This window comes from Ranitomeya imitator, chromosome 8 (genome assembly GCF_032444005.1).
Source record: "Ranitomeya imitator isolate aRanImi1 chromosome 8, aRanImi1.pri, whole genome shotgun sequence".
Taxonomy (NCBI): domain Eukaryota; kingdom Metazoa; phylum Chordata; class Amphibia; order Anura; family Dendrobatidae; genus Ranitomeya; species Ranitomeya imitator.
The window spans coordinates 91,699,339-91,722,506 of NC_091289.1; the positions used below are offsets into that span (position 1 = coordinate 91,699,339).

The 23,168-nt window shown below is 43.2% G+C and overlaps 1 protein-coding gene across 1 annotated transcript in view; it reads left to right on the forward strand.

Moving 5' to 3' along the window:
• Positions 1-23,168, forward strand: part of SEC22B (SEC22 homolog B, vesicle trafficking protein) — a 173,593-nt gene that overhangs the window by 41,839 nt on the left and 108,586 nt on the right. The window contains exon 2 of the mRNA XM_069737155.1: positions 8,763-8,872. Coding sequence (XP_069593256.1) covers positions 8,763-8,872 — 110 coding nt within the window. The remainder of the gene's footprint in view (positions 1-8,762; positions 8,873-23,168) is intronic.

Below are 23,168 nucleotides of genomic sequence, written 5' to 3' on the forward strand. Positions count from 1 at the left end.
CCTCCACGTCATCTTCCCGGAAGAAAACGGCAGGCGCATGCATAGTGTGCCCTCCGTGATCTGCCTGCTGTTACCCAGCAACAATAGGAGATTTTTCCTATTGGTTCATTTTGATTACTGTGATCAAACTAAGAAAAGCAGTAAAGCAAACCCCCCTTTATTTACCCTTAGGTAAACATAATGAAACTAAAAAAAAAAAATTTTTTATACTTTTTCTTTAACCCCTTACCGGCATCGGACGTACTATACCGTCCGATGCCGGCTCCCCTGCTTTGATACAGGGCTCCGCGGTGAGCCCGCATCAAAGCCGGGACATGTCAGCTGTTTTGAACAGCTGACATGTGCCCGCAATAGGTGCGGGCAGAATCGCGATCTGCCCGCACCTATTAACTAGTTAAATGCCGCTGTCAAACGCAGACAGCGGCATTTAACTACCGCTTCCGGCCGGGCGGCCGGAAATGACGTCATCGCCGACCCCCGTCACATGATCGGGGGTCGGCGATGCTTGTATATTGTAGCCATAGAGGTCCCAGAGACCTCTATGGTTACTGATGAGCGGTGGCTGTGAGCGCCACCCTGTGGTCGGCGCTCACAGCACACCTCCATTTCTGCTACATAGCAGCGATCAGCAGATCGCTGCTATGTAGCAGAGCCGATCGTGCTGTGCCAGCTTCTAGCCTCCCATGGAGGCTATTGAAGCATGGCAAAAGTTAAGAAAAAAAGTTTAAAAAAATGTGAAAAAAATAAAAAAAACATAAAAGTTTAAATCACCCCCCTTTCGCCCCAATCAAAATAAATCAATAAAAAAAATATCAAATCTACGCATATTTGGTATCGCCGCGCTCAGAATCGCCCAATCTATCAATTAAAAAAAAGTATTAACCTGATCGCTAAACAGCGTAGCGGGAAAAAAATTCGAAACGCCAGAATTACGTTTTTTTGGTCGCCGCGACATTGCATTAAAATGCAATAACGGGCGATCAAAAGAACGTATCTGCACCAAAATGCTATCATTAAAAACGTCATCTCGGCACGCAAAAAATAAGCCCTCAACCGACCCCAGATCATGAAAAATGGAGACGCTACGAGTATCGGAAAATGGCGCAATTTTTTTTTTTTTTTTAGCAAAGTTTGGAATTTTTTTTCACCACTTAGATAAAAAATAACCTAGTCATGTTAGGTGTCTATGAACTCGTACTGACCTGGAGAATCATAATGGCAGGTCATTTTTAGCATTTAGTGAACCTAGCAAAAAAGCCAAACAAAAAACCAATGTGGGATTGCACTTTTTTTTGCAATTTCACCGCACTTGGATTTTTTTTCCCGTTTTCTAGTACACGACATGCTAAAACCAATGATGTCGTTCAAAAGTACAACTCGTCCCGCAAAAAATAAGCCCTCACATGGCCAAATTGACGGAAAAATAAAAGTTATGGCTCTGGGAAGGAGGGGAGCGAAAAACGAATACGGAAAAACGAAAAATCCCCCGGTCATGAAGGGGTTAAGGTTGGGATTATGGTCAGGGCTGTGTTAGGGTATGTGCACACGTTGCTGATTTGTCTGTGAAATTTTCTGCACAGATTCTGCATCTCTTGGAAGAAAACGCAGGTAAAAATACGCACATTTTTGATGCGGATTTTCATATTTTTTTTTCATGCTCATTTGTACGCGTTTTTGTAGGCTAAATGAAGATCTATTATTTAAAAAAAAATATAATTGTGATGTCGTTTCTTGTCCAACCTCTTCATTTACATGCTTCATTCAAGAATAATGTTTACATACACAGATAGAGAGATAGATAATACCAAGTCCGATGTTTAGTAATAAACATAATAAAATGGTACATAGAGTTAAGTAAAGACACACACACACAATCTGCGTTAGGCCGGGGTCACACTTGCGAGAAACTTGCACAAGCCTCTCACACCTCGGTACCCGACACTGCCACCGCACTTGGACCGGATCGTTCAGATGCCTTGAAATACATGCAGCCTCACACTCCGGTCCCGAGTGCTGGCGGCAGTGCCGAGTATTGAGGTGCGAGGCTCATGCGAGTTTCTCACCTATGTGACCCCGGCCTTAAACGCAATATCTATTTAATTGAAAAAAAATGGTGTGGACTCACGCACACTTTTCTGCGCCAGAGAGGGAAAGCCAGCGACTGGGGGCCGATGTTTATAGCCTAGGAAGGGGTTAATACCTGCGGATCTTCCCAGGCTATGGATATCAGCCCACAGCTCTATAATAAGCCTTTACTGGCTATTAAAATAGGGGGATTCCCCCCAAAAATGGCGTGGGGTCCCCCTATAATTAATAGCCAGAAAATGCTATGCAGACAGCTGCAGACTGATATTCATAGCCTAGGAAGGGACCATGGATATTTCACCCCCCCGCTAAAAGAAACCAGCACTCAGCCGCCCCAGAAATGGCTCATCTGTTAGATGTGCCAATTCAGCACTTAGCCTCTCTCTTCCCACTGCCCTGTAGAGGTGGCATATGGGTTAATAGGGGTTAATGTCACCTTTAGGTGACCTCAAGCCGGCTTAGTAATGGAGAGGTGTCAATAAGATACCTATCCATTACTAATCCTATAGTTGTGAAATGGTTAAATAAACGCACAGCCAGAAAAAAGTGTTTTAATGAAATAAAACACTACAGGTTTTTACCATCTTTATTGTTCTGCCAATCCATGCCACGCCCCCGATTTCCTGCAAAAAAAATAATAAAATAAACCAACTCAAATACTCCCTGGTCCGATGCAGCCTATTTAATAATGACTGTCCCAAGACGATCTCCCCTATAGAGCAGTTCTCCTACATATTTCCTCTCTGTGTCTGCATTACAATGTTTTTGGATACTACATTTGTATGAGATTTTTTTTCTAAATAAAAGTTGTTTATTTTTTACCATGCCTTGTGGGCCATTATACATACTCCATTTTTTTTTTTTGCGAAATATGTCACGTTGAAGCGTTCCAGAGCTATAACTTCATAAAGTGACAGTGGTCACAATTGCCTTGGTCATTGAGGTCAAAATTGGCTGTCACTAAGGGGTTAAGAACATTGGCTTTCTCTAAAATAAAATTGCAGATATCAAGGTATTATTTTTCTCTTTCTGTGACCTACTTGCCCCTATAGACTGCTTAGAAGCATCGATCCTAATGACAGATTCTCCCTAAACTGCCACTTGTGTTTTTCAAAAAAACTCAGCACATTAAAAAACATTACTGTGTTTTGAGGATCTGCCATCATCTGACTACAAGGATATTGTAGCTGTGATGCTTGTAAGGGTATGTGCATACAGCAGCTTTTAGACTCCAATGTTCCCCCTCATGTTTTGAAGCAGAATACACTACAGTAAAACACCAGCAGTGTTTTTCCTGAATCGTTTTCTGGCACTTTTTTTTTTTTAATTCCAACTCCACAGCTCAGGTTCTGGGTTCAGTTCCACCAAGTACAACACCTGCAAGGAGTTAATTTCTCCCCGAGTTTGTGTCGGGTGTCCTCCAGGTTGTCTTTTTTTTTCTCACTGTCCAATGACCGACTGGTAGGGAATTTAGATGTGAGTCACAAAGGGGACAATGATGATGATGTTTGTAAAGCGCCGTGGAATTAATATACAGTACAGACCAAAAATTTGGACACACCTTCTCATTTAACCCCTTAACGACCGCCGGTACGCCTTTTATCAGCAGTAGGTAAGGGTACTTAAACCACAGCGCCGTTAATTAATGGCACTGTGGAAAAAGTGTATAGCACCCCCCAGAGTCATATTTTCTCTGAGGTCTCGGTTGCCGAGAGGTAGCCTAGACCCCAGAGAACATTATTCGGGTTGGTTTTTACTGACCCCTGTTTTGCGATCGCAGGTAATTAACCGTATACCAGCGACCGCCCCCCCAAAAATGCGGTGTGTTATTCTCTGTCCTCTGATGTGATCGCACATCAGAGGACAGAGAAATAGGGCGATCGGGGACCCTGTCATACTTACCGGTGTCCCTGGGTCCTCCTGCTTCCTCTCTTGGCCGCCAGCTTCTTCCTCCGGTAAGAAAATGGTGGGCGTGTGCACAGTGCGCCCGCCGTGATCTGCCGGCCGGCAGAGGAAGATTCTTCCTCCTGTCATTTTGGTCACTGTGATAGATCCTATCACAGTAATCAAAATAAAAAAAATAGTAAATAACCCCCACCCTTATCACCTCCTTAGTTAGGAAAAAATAATAAAATAATAAAAATGTAGGTATTTCCATTTTCCGGTTAGGGTTAGGGTTGGGGCTAGGGTATGGGCTAGGGTTAAGGTTGGGGCTAAAGATAGGGTTGGCATTAGGGTTAGGGTTGGCATTAGGGTTAGGGTTGGCATTAGGGTTACATTTGGGATTAGGGTTAAGGTTAGGGTTGGGATTAGGGTTAGGGGTGTATTGGGTTTAGGGTTGTGATTAGGGTTGTGATTAGGATTATGGATCGGGTTGGGATTAGGGTTAGGGATGTGTTGGGTTTAGGGTTGGAGTTAGAATTGGGGGGTTTCCACTGTTTAGGTACATCAGGGGGTCTCCAAATGCGACAGCCAATTTTGCGCTCAAAAAGTCAAATGGTGCTCCCTCCCTTCTGAGCTCTGCCGTGCGCCCAAACAGTGGTTTACCCCCACATATGGGGTATCAGCGTACTCAGGGCTAATTGCACAGCAACTTTTGGGGTCCAGTTCCTCCTCTTGCCCTTGCAAAAATAAAAAAAGTTGGGGGCTAAAAAAAATCATTTTTGTGGAAAAAAATGATTTTTTATTTTCACGGCTCTGCGTCAAACTTCTGTGAAGCACTTGGGCATTCAAAATGCTCACCACGTGTCTAGATAGGTTCCTTGGGGGGTCTAGATTCCAAAATGGGGTCACTTGTGGGGGGTTTCTACTGTTTAGGTACATCCGGGGCACTGCAAACGCAACATAACGCCCGCCAGACTATTCTATCAAAGTCTGCATTCCAAAAAGGCGCTCCTTTCCTTCCGAGCTCTGCCATGCGCCCAAACAGTGGTCCCCCCTACATATGGGGTATCAGTGTACTCCGCATAAATTGCTCAATAAATTTTGGGGTCCAATTTCTCCTGTTACCCTTATGAAAGTAAAAATTTGGGGGTGAAAAGATCATTTTTGTGGAAAAAAAATATGATTTTTTATTTTCATGGCTCTACATTATAAACTTCTGTGAAGCAGTTGGGGGGTTCATAGTGCTCACCACACATCTAGATAACCTCTTTGGGGGGTCTAGTTTCCAATATGGGGTCACTTGTGGGGGGTATCTACTGTTTAGGTACATCTGGAGCTCTGCAAATGCAACATGATGCCCGCAGACCATTCCATCAAAGTCTGCATTTTAAAGGGAACCTGTCACTCCCCCCAGGCGTTTGTAACTAAAAGAGCCACCTTGTGCAGCACTAATGCTGCATTTGGACAAGATGGCTCTTTTAGTTATGCTCCCTGCACACGCTGAAATAAACACTTATAAAATGTGCCAGGGAGGTGGGACTTTCCTTCCTAATCAGACGCAGCACAGCCATCATTCATACCCCCTTGGCGCCGCCTCCTTAGCGTTGTTTGAATCTGTCCAGGAGCCTGCGCTGTTATGGGATCCCTTGGGCATGCGCAGTTAGCACTGCCCATCTTCTGACATCATTTGATGTCAGGCTGACTGCGCCTGTGCGGCCGCGCTGCCCGAGATCCCGCCCTGCAGTGTCTTCTGATTTATTCACACTATGGGGCTGGGATTCATGGGCATGCGCAGTGCATATCTTCGCCTCTCACTCATCTCCCTCCGCCTTCTTGAGACTGTGCGGCGTCAGCTGATCCCTAATCGCCGCGGCATGCGATTCAAACAACGCTGAGGAGCCGGCGCCAAGAAGGTATATATGATGGCTGTGCTGCGTCTGATTAGGAAGGAAAGTCCCGCATCCCTGGTGATTTCACGGTATGAGGGGACACATTTTATAAGTGTTTATTTCAGCGTGTGCAGGGAGCATAACTAAAAGAGCCACCTTGTCCAAATGCAGTATTAGTGCTGCACAAGGTGGCTCTTTTAGTTACAAACGCCTGGGGGGGATGACAGATTCCCTTTAAAACGTCGCTACTTCCCTTCCGAGCCCCGATGTGTGCCCAAACAGTGGTCCCCCCACATATGGGATATCAGCATACTCAGGACAAATTGGACAACAAATTTTGGGGTCCAATTTCTCCTGTTACCCTTGAGAAAATAAAAAATTGCGAGCTAAAAAATCATTTTTGAGGAAAATAAAAAGGATTTTTTATTTTCACGGCCCTACGTTATAAACTTCTGTGAAGCACCTGGGGGTTCAAAGTGCTCACCACACATCTAGACAATTCCTTAAAGGGTCTAGTTTCCAAAATGGGGTCACTTGTGGGGGGTTTCTACTGTTTAGGCACATCAGGGGCTCTCCAAACGCAACATGGTCGATCTCAATTCCAGTCAATTCTGCATGGAAAAAGTCAAACTGAGCTCCTTCTCTTCCAAGCTCTGCCGTGCGCCCAAACAGCGGTTTACCCCCACATATGGGGTATCTGTGTCTTCAGGAGAAATTGCTCAACAAATTTTGTGGTTCATTTTCTCTTTTTACACTTACGAAAATAAAAAAAAATTGGTTCTGAAGTAAAATGTTCGCAAAAAAACAGTTTAATGTTCATTTTTTCCTTCCACATTGTTTCGGTTCCTGTGAAGCACGTAAAGGCTTAATAAACTTCTTGAATGTGGTTTTGATTACCTTCAGGGGTGTAGTTTTTAGAATGGTGTCAAGTTTGGGTATTTTCTGTCATGTACGCCCCTCAAAGTGACTTTAAATGTGAGATGGTCCCTAAAAAAAATGGTTTTGTAAATTTTGTTGTAAAAATGAGAAATCGCTGGTCAACTTTTAACCCTTATAACTTCCTAACAAAAAAAATGTTTTTTTCCAAAATTGTGCTGATGTAAAGTAGACTTGTGGGAAATGTTATTTCTTAACTATTTTGTGTGACATATCTCTCTGATTTAAGGGCATAAAAATTCAAAGTTTGAAAATTGCAAAAGTTTGGCCATATTTCAGTTTTTTCATCAATAATCCCAAGTAATATAGAAGAAATGTTACATCTAACATGAAGTACAATATGTCACGAAAAAAACAATCTCAGAATCAGCGGGATCCGTTAAAGCGTTCCAGAGTTATAACCTCATAAAGCGACAGTGGTCAGAATTGTAAAAATTGGCTCTGTCACTAAGGGGTTAAAGATTTGTCTGTATTTTCATGACTATGAAAATTGTACATTCACACTGAAGGCATCAAAACTATGAATTTACACATGTGGAATTATATACTTAACAAAAAAGTGTGAAACAACGGGGATGGTCTTCCAACAATCTTGAAGGAGTTCCCTGAGATGCTTTGCATTTGTTGGCCCTTTTGCCTTCACTCTGCGGTCCAGCTCACCCCAAACCATCTCGATTGGGTTCAGATCTGGTGACTGTGGAGGCCAGGTCATCTGGCGTAGCACCCCATCACTCTCCTTCTTGGTCAAATAGCCTTTACACAACCTGGAGGTATGTTTGGGGTCATTGTCCTGTTGAAAAATAAATGAGGGTCCAACTAAGCGCAAACCAGATGGAATAGCATGCCACTGCAAGATGCTGTGGTAGACATGCTGGTTCAGTATGCCTTCAATTTTGAATACATTTTTAACAGTGTCACCAGCAAAGCACCCCCACACCATCACACCTCCTCCTTCATGCTTCACGGTGGGAACCAGGCATGTAGAGTCCTTCTGCGTTGCACAAAGACACGGTGGTTGGAACCAAAGATCTCAAATTTGGACTCATCAGACCAAAGCACAGATTTCCACTGGTCTAATGTCCATTGTTTGTGTTCTTTAGCCCAAACAAGTTTCTTCTGCTTGTTGCCTGTCCTTAGCAGTGGTTTCCTAGCAGCTATTTTACCATGAAGGCCTGCTGCACAAAGTCTCCTCTTAACAGTTGTAGAGATGTGTCTGCTGCTAGAACTCTGTGTGGCATTGACCTGGTCTCTAATCTGAGCTGCTGTTAACCTGCGATTTCTGAGGCTGGTGACTCAGATAAACTTATTTTCAGAAGCAGAGGTGACTCTTGGTCTTCCTTTCCTGGGACGGTCCTCATGTGAGACCGTTTCTTTGTAGCGCTTGATGGTTTTTGCCACTGCACTTGGGGACACTTTCAAAGTTTTCCCAATTTTTCGGACTGACTGACCTTCATTTCTTAAAGTAGTGATGGCCACTCATTTTTCTTACCTGTTTTTTCTTGCCATAATACAAATTCTAATAGTCTATTCACTAGGACTATCAGCTGTGTACCCACCAGACTTCTGCACAACACAAGTGATGGTCCCAACCCCATTTATAAGGCAAGAAATCCCACTTATTAAACCTGACAGGGTGAAGTGAAAACCATTCCCAGTGACTACCTCTTGAAGCTCATCAAGAGAATGCCAAGAGTGTGCAAAGCAGTCATCAAAACAAAAGGTGGCTACTTTGAAGAACATAGAATATAAGACATATTTTCAGTTGTTTCGCACTTTTTTGTTAAGTATATAATTCCACGTGTTAATTCATAGTTTTGATGCCTTCAGTGTGAATGTACATTTTTCATAGTCATGAAAATACAGAAAAATCTTTAAATGAGGTGTGTCCAAACTTTTGGTCTGTACTGTATATAAGCAAAAAAAATATAATTTTTATATTTGTCTGTGAATTTTATTTTTTTTATGTAGTCTGGCCGAGATTTGCAGCAATATCAAAACCAAGCCAAACAGCTCTTCCGTAAATTAAATGAACAGTCGCCTGCTCGATGTACACTGGAGGCAGGAGCAATGACATTCCAGTGAGTAAATAAAAATAATTTCATTGTTTTTCATTGCTGTTGATGTATGAAGTGTTACTTTCATCTTCTGTCTCATTGCTATAATTTGTGTGCAGTTACACACCAGCTATTATACTGCATGTACTTGACCTGTAATTGTTTTATGCTCAGGACTTAGAACATTGAACATTCTTGTTTACATCCAAGTTGAAAACTGATTCATCCTGCCTTCACCTGAGGAGCTGGTATAAATATATTCCTGGGAGCCAAGAAGCCTGGATTCTGGATGATACATTGTATCTCAAACTGTCAAGAGAGAGTTGTTCAGCTGATATACCGTATATACTCGAGTATAAGCCGACCCCCCTAATTTTGCCACAAAAAACTGGGAAAACTTATTGACTCGAGTATAAGCCTAGGGTAGGAAATGCAGCAGCTACCGGTGAATTTCAAAAATAAAAATAGATGCTCCTTACCGTTCATTATTGCCCCATAAGATGCTCCATGTAAAGCTGTGCCACATATAATGCTGCATACCGTTCATTATTGCCCCATAGATGCTCTGTATAAAGCTGTGCCACATATAATGCTCCATATTGTTCATTATTGCCCCATAGATGCTCCATATAAAGCTGTTCCATATATAATGCTCCATACTGTTCATTATTGCCCCATAGATGTGCCATATAAAGCTGTGCCATATAGTGCTCTGCACCGTTCATTATTGCCCCCTAGAAGTGCCATAGAAAGCTGTGCCATATAGTGCTCTGCACCGTTCATTATTGCCCCGTAGATGTGCCATAGAAAGCGCTGCCATATAGTGCTCTGCACCGTTCATTATTGCCCCATAGATGTGCCATAGAAAGCTCTGCCATATAGTGCTCTGCACCGTTCATTATTGCCCCATAGATGTACCATAGAAAGCTCTGCCATATAGTGCTCTGTACCGCTCATTATTGCTGCATAGATGTGCCATATAAAACTGTACTACTGGTATATATAATGCTGCGGCTGCTGCAATAAAAAAAAAAAATGCCATACTCTCCTCTCTTGCTTGCAGCTCCTCAGCGTCCCGTCTCGGCGTCTCTCCGCTCTGACTGTTCAGGCAGAGGGCGGCGCGCACACTATATGCGACATCGCGCCCTCCAACCTGAACAGTCAGAGCCAGAGGACGGGAAGATGGAGCGGCGCCCTGCGTGTGGAACGTGGACAGGTGAATATGTAATACTTACCTGCTCTCGGCGTCCCGCTCCTTCTCCCGGACAGCTGGTCTTCGGGTGCCGCAGCTTCTTCCTCTGTCAGCAGTCACTGGCACCGCTCATTAGAGGAATGAATATGCGGCTCCACCCCTATGGGAGTGGAGTCCATATTCATAAGTTTAATGAGCGGTCCCACGTGACCGCTGAACAGGGGAAGAGCTGCAGCACCGAAGACCGTGGGACGGCAGGGGGAGCGCCGGGACTAGGTGAGTATGCCTCAGACCTCTCACCCCCCCCCCCCCTCACCCGCCGACCCCCACCGCCGACCGTGACTCGAGCATAAGCCGAGAGGGGCACTTTCAGCCCAAAAAATTTGGGCTGAAAATCTCGGCTTATACTCGAGTATATACGGTATTTAAAAGGGTCATCCGAGCCAACTACTTAGCGCACTGTCACTCTAGAATAAAAAGAATATTGCACAGTGTCAAGAGCCTACTGAACATCCATCGGAACTGTCAAATGATAATGCCCAGTCCCTGAAACAGACGTCACTAATGATGCTTCATTTCAGGGTGGGGGCAGACGGAGCTGAACTAACTGCAGCCTCTTCGTCCTGATGACATGTTGTTTGAGTATCCCTTAAACAGAAAAAAATGATCGGCATATCCAACTAGTATGTACAGGATATATTCACAGTATTAATTTGCTCAATATTCTCAATATCCTCCCCATCTGGGGGACTTTGTACCTCCACAATAATTATATCACAAAAGGCTTGATCACCTAGTGTAAGAAAATAAGTGACCTAGACTGAGGTACTGATAAAAACTAACAGTTTATTGAAAATCATTAAAAACAATGTATAAATACTACAGAGAAGAAAGGTATTGGACCTAAAAGGAGGGACACAAAAAGCCATAGGCTACATCCAAATCGTGGACCAGTTTAACATGTATGCATGATATTACATCCATACGAACTATACTCTATGTGCATCATAATATATGGTGAAACATCCCCCATAGAAATGTGCTAATATGATCTATGTCATGCGGAGGCGGGCTATACCCATCCTCTAATATGATACATGATTGTCAATAACAGGTATAGGATCTTATGTTAGAATAGGTATATTACCTTAAGGTCAGCCACGTGGATGTATGCCCCGGCGTCCCTCTGCCCCGACGCGCGTTTCGCACTGCTTCTTCGGGAGGCGTGACATAGATCATGGACCTTTTAGGTCCAATACCTTTCTTCTCTGTAGTATTTATGCATTGTTTTTTATGATTTTCAATAAACTGTTAGTTTTTATCAGTACCTCAGTCTAGGTCACTTATTTTCTTACACTAGGTGATCAAGCCTTTTGTGATATAGTATGTACAGGAGCAAGCTAGGACAATCAAGTCAATAAAACTAAGAAATAGTAGCCGCACTCTGAAATGCAGAATATTGAATCTGGAAAATTGGAACTGCATTACTGCCATAGATAATAGCTGAATGCTGCAATATATGTTTCCTCCCTCTACTAACCTACCTATATCCAACATTGCCATTTCCATGTGTGATTCCCACATTACTCCCCAGCAATATGTCCCTGTCTTGGGTCATACTTGATTCCGAGGCTTTCCTTCACCCCCCACATCCGATCACTGGCTCGCTCTTGTTATCTGCACTTCAAAAACATTTCTAGAATTCGCCCTTTTCTTACTTTCAACTCTGCAAAAACTCTCACTGTTTCTCTTATTCATTCACGTCTGGACTATTGTAACTCTCTACTGATCGGTCTCCCTCTTACCAAACTCTCCCCTCTCCAGTCTGTCTTGAATGCTGCAGCCAGGATCATATTCCTCACCAATCGTTACACCGATGCCTCTACCTTGTGCCAGTTATTACATTGGTTACCCATCCACTACAGAATCCAGTACAAACTTATTACTCAAATACACAAAGCTCTCCATGGCTCAGCACCACCCTACATCTCCTCCCTGGTCTCAGTCTACCACCCTACCCGCACACACTTCTTCTGCTTATGACCTGAGGTTAACTTCTTAAATAATCAGAACCTCCCACTCCCATGTCTAAGACTTTTCACGTGCTGCACCAATTTTTTGGAATGCACTGCCCAGGTTAATACAATTAATCCCCAATCCTCACATTTTTAAACGCATTTGTTCAGAGTGGCCTACCTCCTCAGCGAATAAACCTAACTATCCCTGTGTTGCCCATTCAAAATTTTTACCATAACCAGGTTCCTTGTATCATGTTCTCACACGCTTTATGCATTTAACAGCCCTCTTTGTCTGTACTGTTACATACTTACACTACAGACCAAAAGTTTGGACACAGCTTCTCATTTAAAGATTTTTCTGTATTTTTATGACTATGAAAATTGTATATTCACACTGAAGGCATCAAAACTATGAATTAACACATGTGGAATTATATACTTAACAAAAAATGTGAAACAACTGAAATTATGTCTTATATTCTAGGTTCTTCAAAGTAGCCACCTTTTGCTTTGATGACTGCTTTGCCACTCTTGGCATTCTCTTGATGAGCTTCAAGGGGTAGTCACCGGAAATGGTTTTCACTTCACAGGTGTGCCCTGTCAGGTTTAATAAGTGGGATTTCTTGCCTTGTAAATGGGGTTGGGACCATCAGTTGTGTTGTGCAGAAATCTGGTGGATACACAGCTGATAGTCCTAGTGAATAGACTGTTAGCTGCTTTTTTCTTGCCATAATACAAATTCTAAGTAAAGAAAAATGAGTGGCCATCATTACTTTAAGAAATGAAGGTCAGTCAGTCCGAAAAATTGGGAAAACTTTGAAAGTGTCCCCAAGTGCAGTGGCAAAAACCATCAAACGCTACAAAGAAACTGGCTCACAATGAGGACCGCCCCAGGAAAGGAAGACCAAGAGTCACCTCTGCTTCTGAGGATAAGTTCATCCAAGTCACCAGCCTCAGAAATCGCAGGTTAACAGCAGCTCAGATTAGAGACCAGGTCAATGCCACCCAGAGTTCTAGCAGCAGACACATCTCTACAACTGTTAAGAGGAGACTTTGTGCAGCAGGCCTTCATGGTAAAATAGCTGCTAGGAAACCACTGCTAAGGACAGGCAACAAGCAGAAGAGACTTGTTTGGGCTAAAGAACACAAGCAATGGACATTAGACCAGTGGAAATCTGTGCTTTGGTCTGATAAGCCCAAATTTGTGATCTTTGGTTCCAACCACCGTGTATTTGTGCAACGCAGAAAAGGTGAACGGATGGACTCTACATGCCTGGTTCCCACCGTGAAGCATGGAGGAGGAGGTGTGACGGTGTGGGGGTGCTTTGCTGGTTACACTGTTGGGGATTTATTCAAAATTGAAGGCATACTGAACCAGCATGGCTACCACAGCATCTTGCAGCGGCATGCTATTCCATCCGGTTTGCATTTAGTTGGACCAGCATTTATTTTTCAACAGGACAATGACCCCAAACACACCTCCAGGCTGTGTAAGGGCTATTTGACCAAGAAGGAGAGTGATGGGGTGCTACGCCAGATGACCTGGCCTCCACAGTCACCAGATCTGAACCCAATCGAGATAGTTTGGGGTGAGCTGGACCGCAGAGTGAAGGCAAAAGGGCCAACAAATGCTAAGCATCTCTGGGAATTCCTTCAAGATTGTTGGAAGACCTTTCTTGGTGACTACCTCTTGAAGCTCATCAAGAAAATGCCAAGAGTGTGCAAAGCAGTCATCAAAGCAAAAGGTGGCTACTTTGAAGAACCTAGAATATAAGACATAATTTCAGTTGTGTCACACTTTTTTGTTAAGTGTATAATTCCACATGTGTTAATTCATAGTTTTGATGCCTTCAGTGTGAAGGTACAATTTTCATAGTCATGAAAATACAGAAAATTTTTTAAATGAGGTGGTGTGTCCAAACTTTTGGTCTGTACTGTAGGCTGATAACCGGTTAAAGCAGCATTACATGAACACCAGGTTCTTACATTATGGCTGGTCTGAACAACGAAAGCAATTGTTACCATCATCCTTTCGTGTCTCCCCTATTTCCTCATAGATTGTAAGCTTGCGAGCAGAGCCCTTATTCCTCTTGGTATCTGTTTTGAACTATGTGTTTATTGTTTTGCTGTAATGTCTATTGTCTGTACAAGTCCCCTCTAAAATGTAAAGTGCTGCGGAATATGTTGGCGCTATAGAAATACAATTATTAATATTATTATATGAAGTATAGAAAAATATAATTGCAATATTGCTACTGAAAAAATTGCTACATAAAAAATTAAGGTACTTAGAGCATAAATTGGCCAATTCATGAGTCCAACAGCATTGTTGTCCTATAAATTGTAGGCTTTTCATCCCAGGAGAGGTGTCATGTCAGGTTAGGTCCCCAACAATAAGATACTTTTTGTCGTTGGCTGTTGGGCTCTCATGAATTGAACTATTTATGCTCTAAGTACCTTCATTTTTTTCTGTAGCATTATTGCAGTTCTATTTTTCTGTATTTCATATGTATGTATTACAGCATTCTATGGCAGTATTATTATTATTGTTCATTATTATAGTGCCATTTATTCCATGGCGCTTTAGATGTGAAAAGGGGTATGCTTAATAAAAATAAGTACAATAGTCTTAAACAATAAAATTCACTGACTGGCACAGGAGAAGAGAGACCCTGCCTGTGAGGGCTCACAGTTTAAAAGAATAGGTGAGGATGCAGTAGGTGATGGTGGAGTTGGTCGTGCAGCGGTATGGTGGAAAGAGGTTACTGCAGGTTGGTCTTTAGGTTCCTTTTGAAGACTTCCACGGTAGGTGACTCTGATATGTTAGGATAGAGAGTTTCAGAGTAAAGGGGTGCACAGGAGAAATCTTGTATGAGATTGTGGGAAGATGAGATAAGAGGGTGAGTAGAAAAGTAGATGTTGTGAGGATCAGAGATTGCATGCAGGTAAGTAACGGGAGACTAGGTCACAGATGTCTGGAGGAGACAGGTTGTGGATGGCTTTGTATGCCATGGTTAGGGTTTTGTACTGGAGTCTCTGGGCAATGGGGAGCCAGTGTTGGAATTGAGAAAAACAAGAGGCTGGAAAACAGTGGGGGGTGGGGGGGCAGGTGGATTAATCAGGCAGCAAAGTTTTGGATATATTTGAGGGGTATGAGAGTGTTAGAAGGGAGGCCACAAAATAGGAGGTTGTAGTAGTCAAGGCGAGTGTTGATGAGGGCATGCACTAGTGTTTTTGTAGATTCTTGATTAAGGAATGTGCTGATCCGGGAAATATTTTTGAGTTGGAGTCGGCAGTAAGTGGAAAGGGCATGGATATATGTTTAGAAGGAGAGATTAGAGTCTATAGGGTTACCCTGAGGCAATGAGTTTGCGAAAATGGGGAGAATGAGCAGACATTTACTTTAATGGATAGGTGTGTTGGGGGGGTTAAGTGAGAGTGGGGAAAGATGATGAATTATATTTTGTCCATGTTAAGTTTTAATCGAGATCGAGAAATCGAGAAGAGAAGGAGGGTGATATAGCAGACAGAGATTGTGGGATTCTGATTAACCCCTTTCTGACATTAAACGTACTATCCCGTCGAGGTGGGGTGGGCCCCTATGACCAACGACAGGATAGTATGTCATATGCGATCGGCAGCGCTCACGGGGGGAGCGCGGCCGATCGCGGCCGGGTGTCAGCTGCCTATTGCAGCTGACATCCGGCACTATGTGCCAGGAGCGGTCACGGACCGCCCCCGGCACATTAATCCCCGGCACACCGCGATCAAACATGATCGCGATGTGCCGGCGGTATAGGGAAGCATCGCGCAGGGAGGGGGCTCCCTGCGGGCTTCCCTGAGCCCCCCGAAGCAACGCGATGTGATCGCGTTGCTGCGAGGGTCTCCTCCCTGCAGCAAGGCCCGGATCCAAGATGGCCGCGGCATCCACGTCCTGCAGGGAGGGAGGTGGCTTCACAGAGCCTGCTCAGAGCAGGCACTGTGAAGCCTGCAGTGCTCTGAGACAGATCGGTGATCTGACAGAGTGCTGTGCAAACTGTCAGATCACCGATCTGTGATGTCCCCCCCTGGGACAAAGTAAACAAGTAAAAAAAAATTTTTCCAAATGTGTAAAAAAAATTAAAAAAAATGTTCCTAAATAATGAAAAAAAAAAATAAATATTATTCCCATAAATACATTTCTTTATCTAAATAATAAAAAAAAATAAACGTACACATATTTAGTATCGCCGCGTCCGTAACGACCCCACCTATAAAACTGGCCCACTAGTTAACCCCTTCAGTAAACACCGTAAGAAAAAAAAAAAAAACGAGGCAAAAAACAACGCTTTATTATCATACCGCCGAACAAAAAGTGGAATAACACGCGATCAAAAAGACAGATATGCATAACCATGATACCGCTGAAAACGTCATCTTGTCACGCAAAAAACGAGCCGCCATACAGTATCATCAGCGAAAAAATAAAAAAGTTATAGTCCTGAGAATAAAGCGATGCAAAAATAATTATTTTTTCTATAAAATAGTTTTTATCGTATAAAAGCGCCAATACATAAAAAAATGATGTAAATGAGGTATCGCTGCAATCGTACTGACCCGAAGAATAAAACTGCTTTATCAATTTTACCAAATGCGGAACGGTATAAACGCCTACCCCAAAAGAAATTCATGAATAGCTGGTTTTTGGTCATTCTGCCTCACAAAAATCGGAATAAAAAGCGATCAAAAAATGTCACGTGCCCGAAAATGTTACCAATAAAAATGTCAACTCGTTCCGCAAAAAACAAGACCTCACATGACTCTGTGGACCAAAATATGGAAAAATTATAGCTCTCAAAATGTGGTAATGCAAAAAATATTTTTTGCAAGAAAAAGCGTCTTTCAGTGTGTGACAGCTGCCAATCATAAAAATCCGCTAAAAAAACCCGCTATAAAAGTAAATCAAACCCCCCTTCAACACCCCCTTAGTTAGGGAAAAATTAAAAAAAAGTATTTATTTCCATTTTCCCGTTAGGGTTAGGGCTAGGGTTAGGGTTAGGGTTGGGGCTACAGTTAGGGTTGGGGCTAAAGTTAGGGTTAGGGTTGGGGCTAAAGTTACGGTTAGGGTTTAGATTACATTTACAGTTGGGATTAGGGTTAGGGGTGTGTCAGGGTTAGAGGTGTGGTTAGGGTTACTGTTGGGATTAGGGTTAGGGGTGTGTTTGGATTAGGGTTTCAGTTATAATTGAGGGGTTTCCACTGTTTAGGCACATCAGGGGCTCTCCAAACGCGACATGGCGTCCGATCTCAATTCCAGCCAATTCTGCGTTGAAAAAGTAAAACAGTGCTCCTTCCCTTCCAAGCTCTCCCGTGTGCCCAAACAGGGGTTTACCCCAACATATGTGGTATCATCGTACTCAGGACAAATAGGACAACAACTTTTGGGGTCCAATTTCTCCTGTTATCCTTGGGAAAATACAAAACTGGGGGCTAAAAAATAATTTTTGGGGGAAAAAAAAGATTTTTTATTTTCACGGCTCTGCGTTACAAACTGTAGTGAAACACTTGGGGGTTCAAAGCTCTCACAACACATCTAGATGAGTTCCTTAGGGGGTCTAGTTTCCAATATGGGGTCACATATGGGGGGTTTCTACTGTTTAGGTACATTAGGGGCTCTCCAAACGCAATGTGACACCTGCAGACCATTCCATCTAAGTCTGCATTCCAAATGGAGCTCCTTCCCTTCCGAGCCCTCCCATGCGGCCAAACAGTGGTTCCCCCCCACATATGGGGTATCAGCGCACTCAGGACAAATTGTACGACAAATTTTGGGGTCCAATTTCTCCTGTTACCCTCGGGAAAATACAAAACTGGGGGCTAAAAAATAATTTTTGTGGGAAAAAATTTTTGTTTTATTTTTACGGCTCTGCATTATAAACTTTTGTGAAGCCCTTGGTGGGTCAAAGCGCTCAAAACACATCTAGATAAATTCCTTAGGGGCTCTACTTTCCAAAATGGTGTCACTTGTGGGGGGTTTCAATGTTTAGGCACATCAGTGGCTCTCCAAACGCAACATGGTGTCCCATCTCAATTCCTGTCAATTTTGCATTGAAAAGTCAAACGGTGCTCCTTCCCTTCCGAGCTCTCCCATGCGCCCAAACAGTGGTTTACCCCCACATATGGGGTATCAGCATACTCAGGACAAATTGTACAACAACTTTTGGGGTCCAATTTCTTCTCTTACCCTTGGGAAAATAAAAAATTGGGGGCAAAAAGATAATTTTTGTGAAAAAATATGATTTTTTATTTTTACGGTTCTGCATTATAAACTTCTGTGAAGCACTTGGTGGGTCAAAGTGCTCACCACACCTCTAGATAAGTTCCTTAGGGGGTCTACTTTCCAAAAATGGTGTCACTTGTGGGGGGTTTCAATGTTTAGGCACATCAGGGGCTCTCCAAACGCAACAGGGTGTCCAATCTCGATTCCAGTCAATTTTGCATTGAAAAGTCAAATGGTGCTCATTTGCTTCCGAGCTCTGTCATGCGCCCAACCAGTGGTTTACCCCCACATATGGGGTATCGGTGTACTCGGTACAAATTGTACAACAACTTTTGGGGTCCATTTTCTCCTGTTACCCTTGGTAAAATAAAACAAATTGGAACTGAAGTAAATTTTTGGTGAAAAAAAGTTAAATGTTCATTTTTATTTAAACATTCCAAAAATTCCTGTGAAGCACCAGAAGGGTTAATAAACTTCTTGAATATGGTTTTGAGTACCTTGAGGGGTGCAGTTTTTAGAATGGTGTCACACTTGGGTATTTTCTATCATATAGACCCCTCAAAATGACTTCAAATGAGATGTGGTCCCTAAAAAAAAAATGGTGTTGTAAAAATGAGAAATTGCTGGTCAACTTTTAACCCTTATAACTCCCTAACCAAAAAAAATTTTGGTTCCAAAATTGTGCTGATGTAAAGTAAACATGTGGGAAATGTTACTTATTAAGTATTTTGTGTGACATATCTCTGTGATTTAATTGCATAAAAATTCAAAGTTGGAAAATTGCGAAATTTTCATAATTTTCGCCAAATTTCCATTTTTTTCACAAACAAACGCAGGTACTATCAAAGAATTTTTACCACTATCATGAAGTACAATATGTCCCGAGAAAACAGTGTCAGAATCACTGGGATCCGTTGAAGCGTTCCAGAGTTATAACCTCATAAAGGGACAGTGGTCAGAATTGTATAAATTGGCCTGGTCATTAACGTGCAAACCACCCTTGGGGGTAAAGGGGTTAATAAGGAGGTGTTATCCGGTCCAGAGAGGTAGATCTTTGTGTCATGAGCATAGAGATTATACTCAAAGCCGGTGGATTCTGAGCTGTGCCAAGCCTAAGATGTAAATGGAGAAGGTCAAGGGTCCTAGGAGGAGGTGATGTGGTAGAATGTCTGGTCTGTTAAGTATGAAGAGATCTAAGATACTGCCAAGTCTGTGATGTTAAAAGATGAGAAAATCTGTAGTAAGACTGTGTCAAAAGCAGTTGACAGATCCAGGAGAAGGAGGACAGAGTAGTGTAGTTTGGATTTGGAGATTAGTAGGTCATTGGTGACTTTAGTGAGGGCATTTTTGGTTGAATGATGCGGTCGGAAGCCAGACTGTAATCGGCCGAAGAGGGAGCAGGAAGTGAGATGGGAGGACAGTTCGAGATGGATGTTTTGTTCCAGTAAGTTTGAGGCATAGAGGATGGGTCAAGGGAAGGCTTTTTGAGGATGGGTGTGATCGAGGCATGTTTGAAGCATGAGGGAAGAACACCCATTGTTATAGTTTAAGGAGATGAATTAGGGTTGGGATGAAGACTATGGTGAGGTTTGGAAGGAGGTGGGACGGGATCGGGTCGAGTGCACAGGTGGTGAGATGTGATCTTCAGAGAAGAGAGGAAAGTTGATTTTCTGTAATGGTGGAGAAGCTGGTTTTGGAGGAGGAGGGCTGTGTGGCTGAGTAGTTAAGAGGAGGGGCTGTGTGGGCTGTAGGCCAAAGCTATCACTAGTGTCATTGATCTTCTGCTTGAAGAATGATGCAAAGTCTTCAGCTGAGAGAAGAGGGAGAAGGCGCTAGCGGAGAGGGGAGAGGATTGAAAGTGTTGAATAATTGTTTATGATTGTGTTACAGGGATGATATGTATGAGAGTTGAGAAATATGTTTGTTTTGCTGTAGTGAGTGTGGACTGGAAAGTGGTGAGGGACTGTGTGAATATGATGAAGTGGTCGTTGGAGTGGGATCTTTTCCATCACCGCTCAGCAACCTTAGAAGCCTGCCTCAGTTCTTTAGTCAGGCTGGAGTGTCAGGGTTGCCTGTTGAGTGTGATAGCTTTGGTGTGTGTGGGGGCAACCAATTGGAGAGCTGCAGCTGTTGTGGTGTTATATAAAGTGTCAGTATCATCTGCATCATGTAAGGAAACTATGTCTGCGAGAGTGAGAAGGGACTCAAAGTGAGAGCAAATCAAGTAGTCTGAGATTTCTGCAAGATTGTGGAGTGGGGATTGTGCACCGGGAGAGGAGAGAGAAGAGAATGTGATTAAATTGTGGTCAGAAAGAGGGAGAGGTAAGGTAGAGAGGTTAGCTAGGGAACATCGGTGGGTGAAGATGAGGTCCAGTGTGTGAGTGACTGCAGAAGACCATTGAACAAGACCGAATGAAGAAGATAGAAGTTTAGAAACGGCTGAGAGGGAGGTGTCAGTGGGGTTGTTAAAGTCGTCAACCATTCGCCAGGTAGTGAAGTGGTCAAAAATAGTGGTGGGTGGCCCTGGTGCGCGCTAAATGACAGCGAGTTGGAGATTGGAGGGGGTGTAGATGTGCACAGAGTGCACCTAAAAAGAGAGGAGAGTAGTAGAGGGTGGCAGTGGAATTGGGATAATAGAGCAATTATCTAACAAGAGAAAAACAACTCATCCCCTTGGGCTTACTGCTGGGGTAGGGGGTGTGAGAGAAAGATGGAGTCCCCATAAGTGCAGCTGGAGAGGCTGTGTCAAAGGGAGTGAGCCAGGTTTCAGTGATGCTGAGGAAGGAAAGTTTGTTAGTAATGAAAAGATCATAGATGTATGAAAGTTTGTTGCAAGACAGAGCGAGCGTTCCATAAAGCTGCTGTTAGAGGTGCTGGGCTAGTGGGGGCTAAGCGATAGATAGGTATAAGGTTAGAAAGGTTGTGGAAATTTGTGATAGATCGTGGATAGGAGGTACAAGTTACTGTGGGGATGTAGGGAGGAGGAGCAAAGAAAGTGTTAGTAGGTGGGAGCAGGAGAGGACATGAGGTGGTTGTGTTTGAAGACTGGATTGTATACTGAGGAGGAGGGGTGAGATGGAGGGAGAGATGGCCAGTTCCATACTAGGTGTAGGGATTTGAGGGGTTAGTAGGAAGTAAAGGACTATGGGGTGATAGTGAAGACAGTCACAGTACACAATGTTTAAGTATCGTGATCCCTTCTGGTTAAATTCTAGTATAATTCTGTATAATACAGTTATATGATGCAGGACAGACTACATCATGCAGACTTGTCACTCAAAATACATTTGCTAACAAATGCATTCAGGTGTGAAACATGGGGGGGGCGGGAGACCTGGACTCATCTTCATGATCAGTTAATCAAGATGAGCCAGATGTAGGATATTGCAGTCAGTAAAGAAAAATGGGGAGGGGTAGCAACACACCAGGGGTGAGTAGCAGAGACCAAATAATGTCAGGATTTGGAAAAGCTTGATTGCTTTGTCACAAATACCTGAGGGAAGAGGAGATAAATAGACGTGCTGATAAGAGAGCGATAATGGACGATAACTAGGTGCATTCCGTACCCATCACATTAAATTCTGCTACAATTTATCCCATCTTTTAAGATGCAGTATATGTGCATCTTCTCCCCTCCAACCAGCTGTCATTTACCGCCCTCCAGGGCTAGCCACCACCTTCTTCAACAACTTCACTACCTGGCTACTTAAATTCCTCTTCCCTGACATTCCCACTATCATCATGGGTGACTTCAACATTCCCATTGACACGTCTCTCTCAACTGTCTTTAAGCTTCTATCTCTCTCTTAATAATAAATTCAGCCGTGGTATAGTCCTCCCAAAAAATTGTCAACTCCTATAGGACTAAAACATAACTTTTACTAGACCAGTTAAAATAAGTACAAAAAGTGCAAGGTGCAGACTAACAGACAAACAAACACATGTGAGCTGCGCTGTAGATATAACTCAGAGAGTCTCAAAACAACACCAATCGCAGCATACACAATATCCTCTAAAATAATCCAGAACGCCCCCAGGCGCGGATTAGAGGACCCAATAGGCTTAAGTCACGGATATATGACACCCCTCTCTCTGTCCGCACTTTATAGGGTAAAGGGAACTAGATACACTACTGATACCCCATATACAAAGTGCTATGGACCGGGGTTACGAACAGTAAACACTCTGTAACATCACATACTGGCTTAACAACCTACCACTCGCGTGTTACCCTAATGAGTGCCTGTCCAATGATAGTAAGACTGGTAATAGAAAATACAGAACGGTCTCACCCGCCCGGAACCGTATATTAATTCCTTGTTCGGTACTCCATCTGGCGGTGGACACTATCCCCTCCTCTCCCGACGCGTTTCGGTAAATCTTCATCAGGGGGTGATTACGGGGTTCCTTGCATGTGCATCTTCCAGCCGACGCCAAAATCCGTGGTAGGCTGTTAAGGCAGTATGTGATGTTACAGAGTGTTTACTGTTCGTAACCCCGGTCCATAGCACTTTGTATATGGGGTATCAGTGTATCTAGTTCCCTTTACCCTATAAAGTGCGAACAGAGAGAGGGGTGTCATATACCCGTGACTTAAGCCTATTGGGTCCTCTAATCCGCGCCTGGGGGCGTTCTGGATTATTTTAGAGGATATTGTGTATGCTGCGATTGGTGTTGTTTTGAGACTCTCTGAGTTATATCTACAGCGCAGCTCACATGTGTTTGTTTGTCTATTAGTCTGCACCTTGCACTTTTTGTACTTATTTTAATTGGTCTAGTAAAAGTTATGTTTTAGTCCTATAGGAGTTGACAATTCTATCTCTCTCTTCCTCCTTCAGCCTCACTAAATGG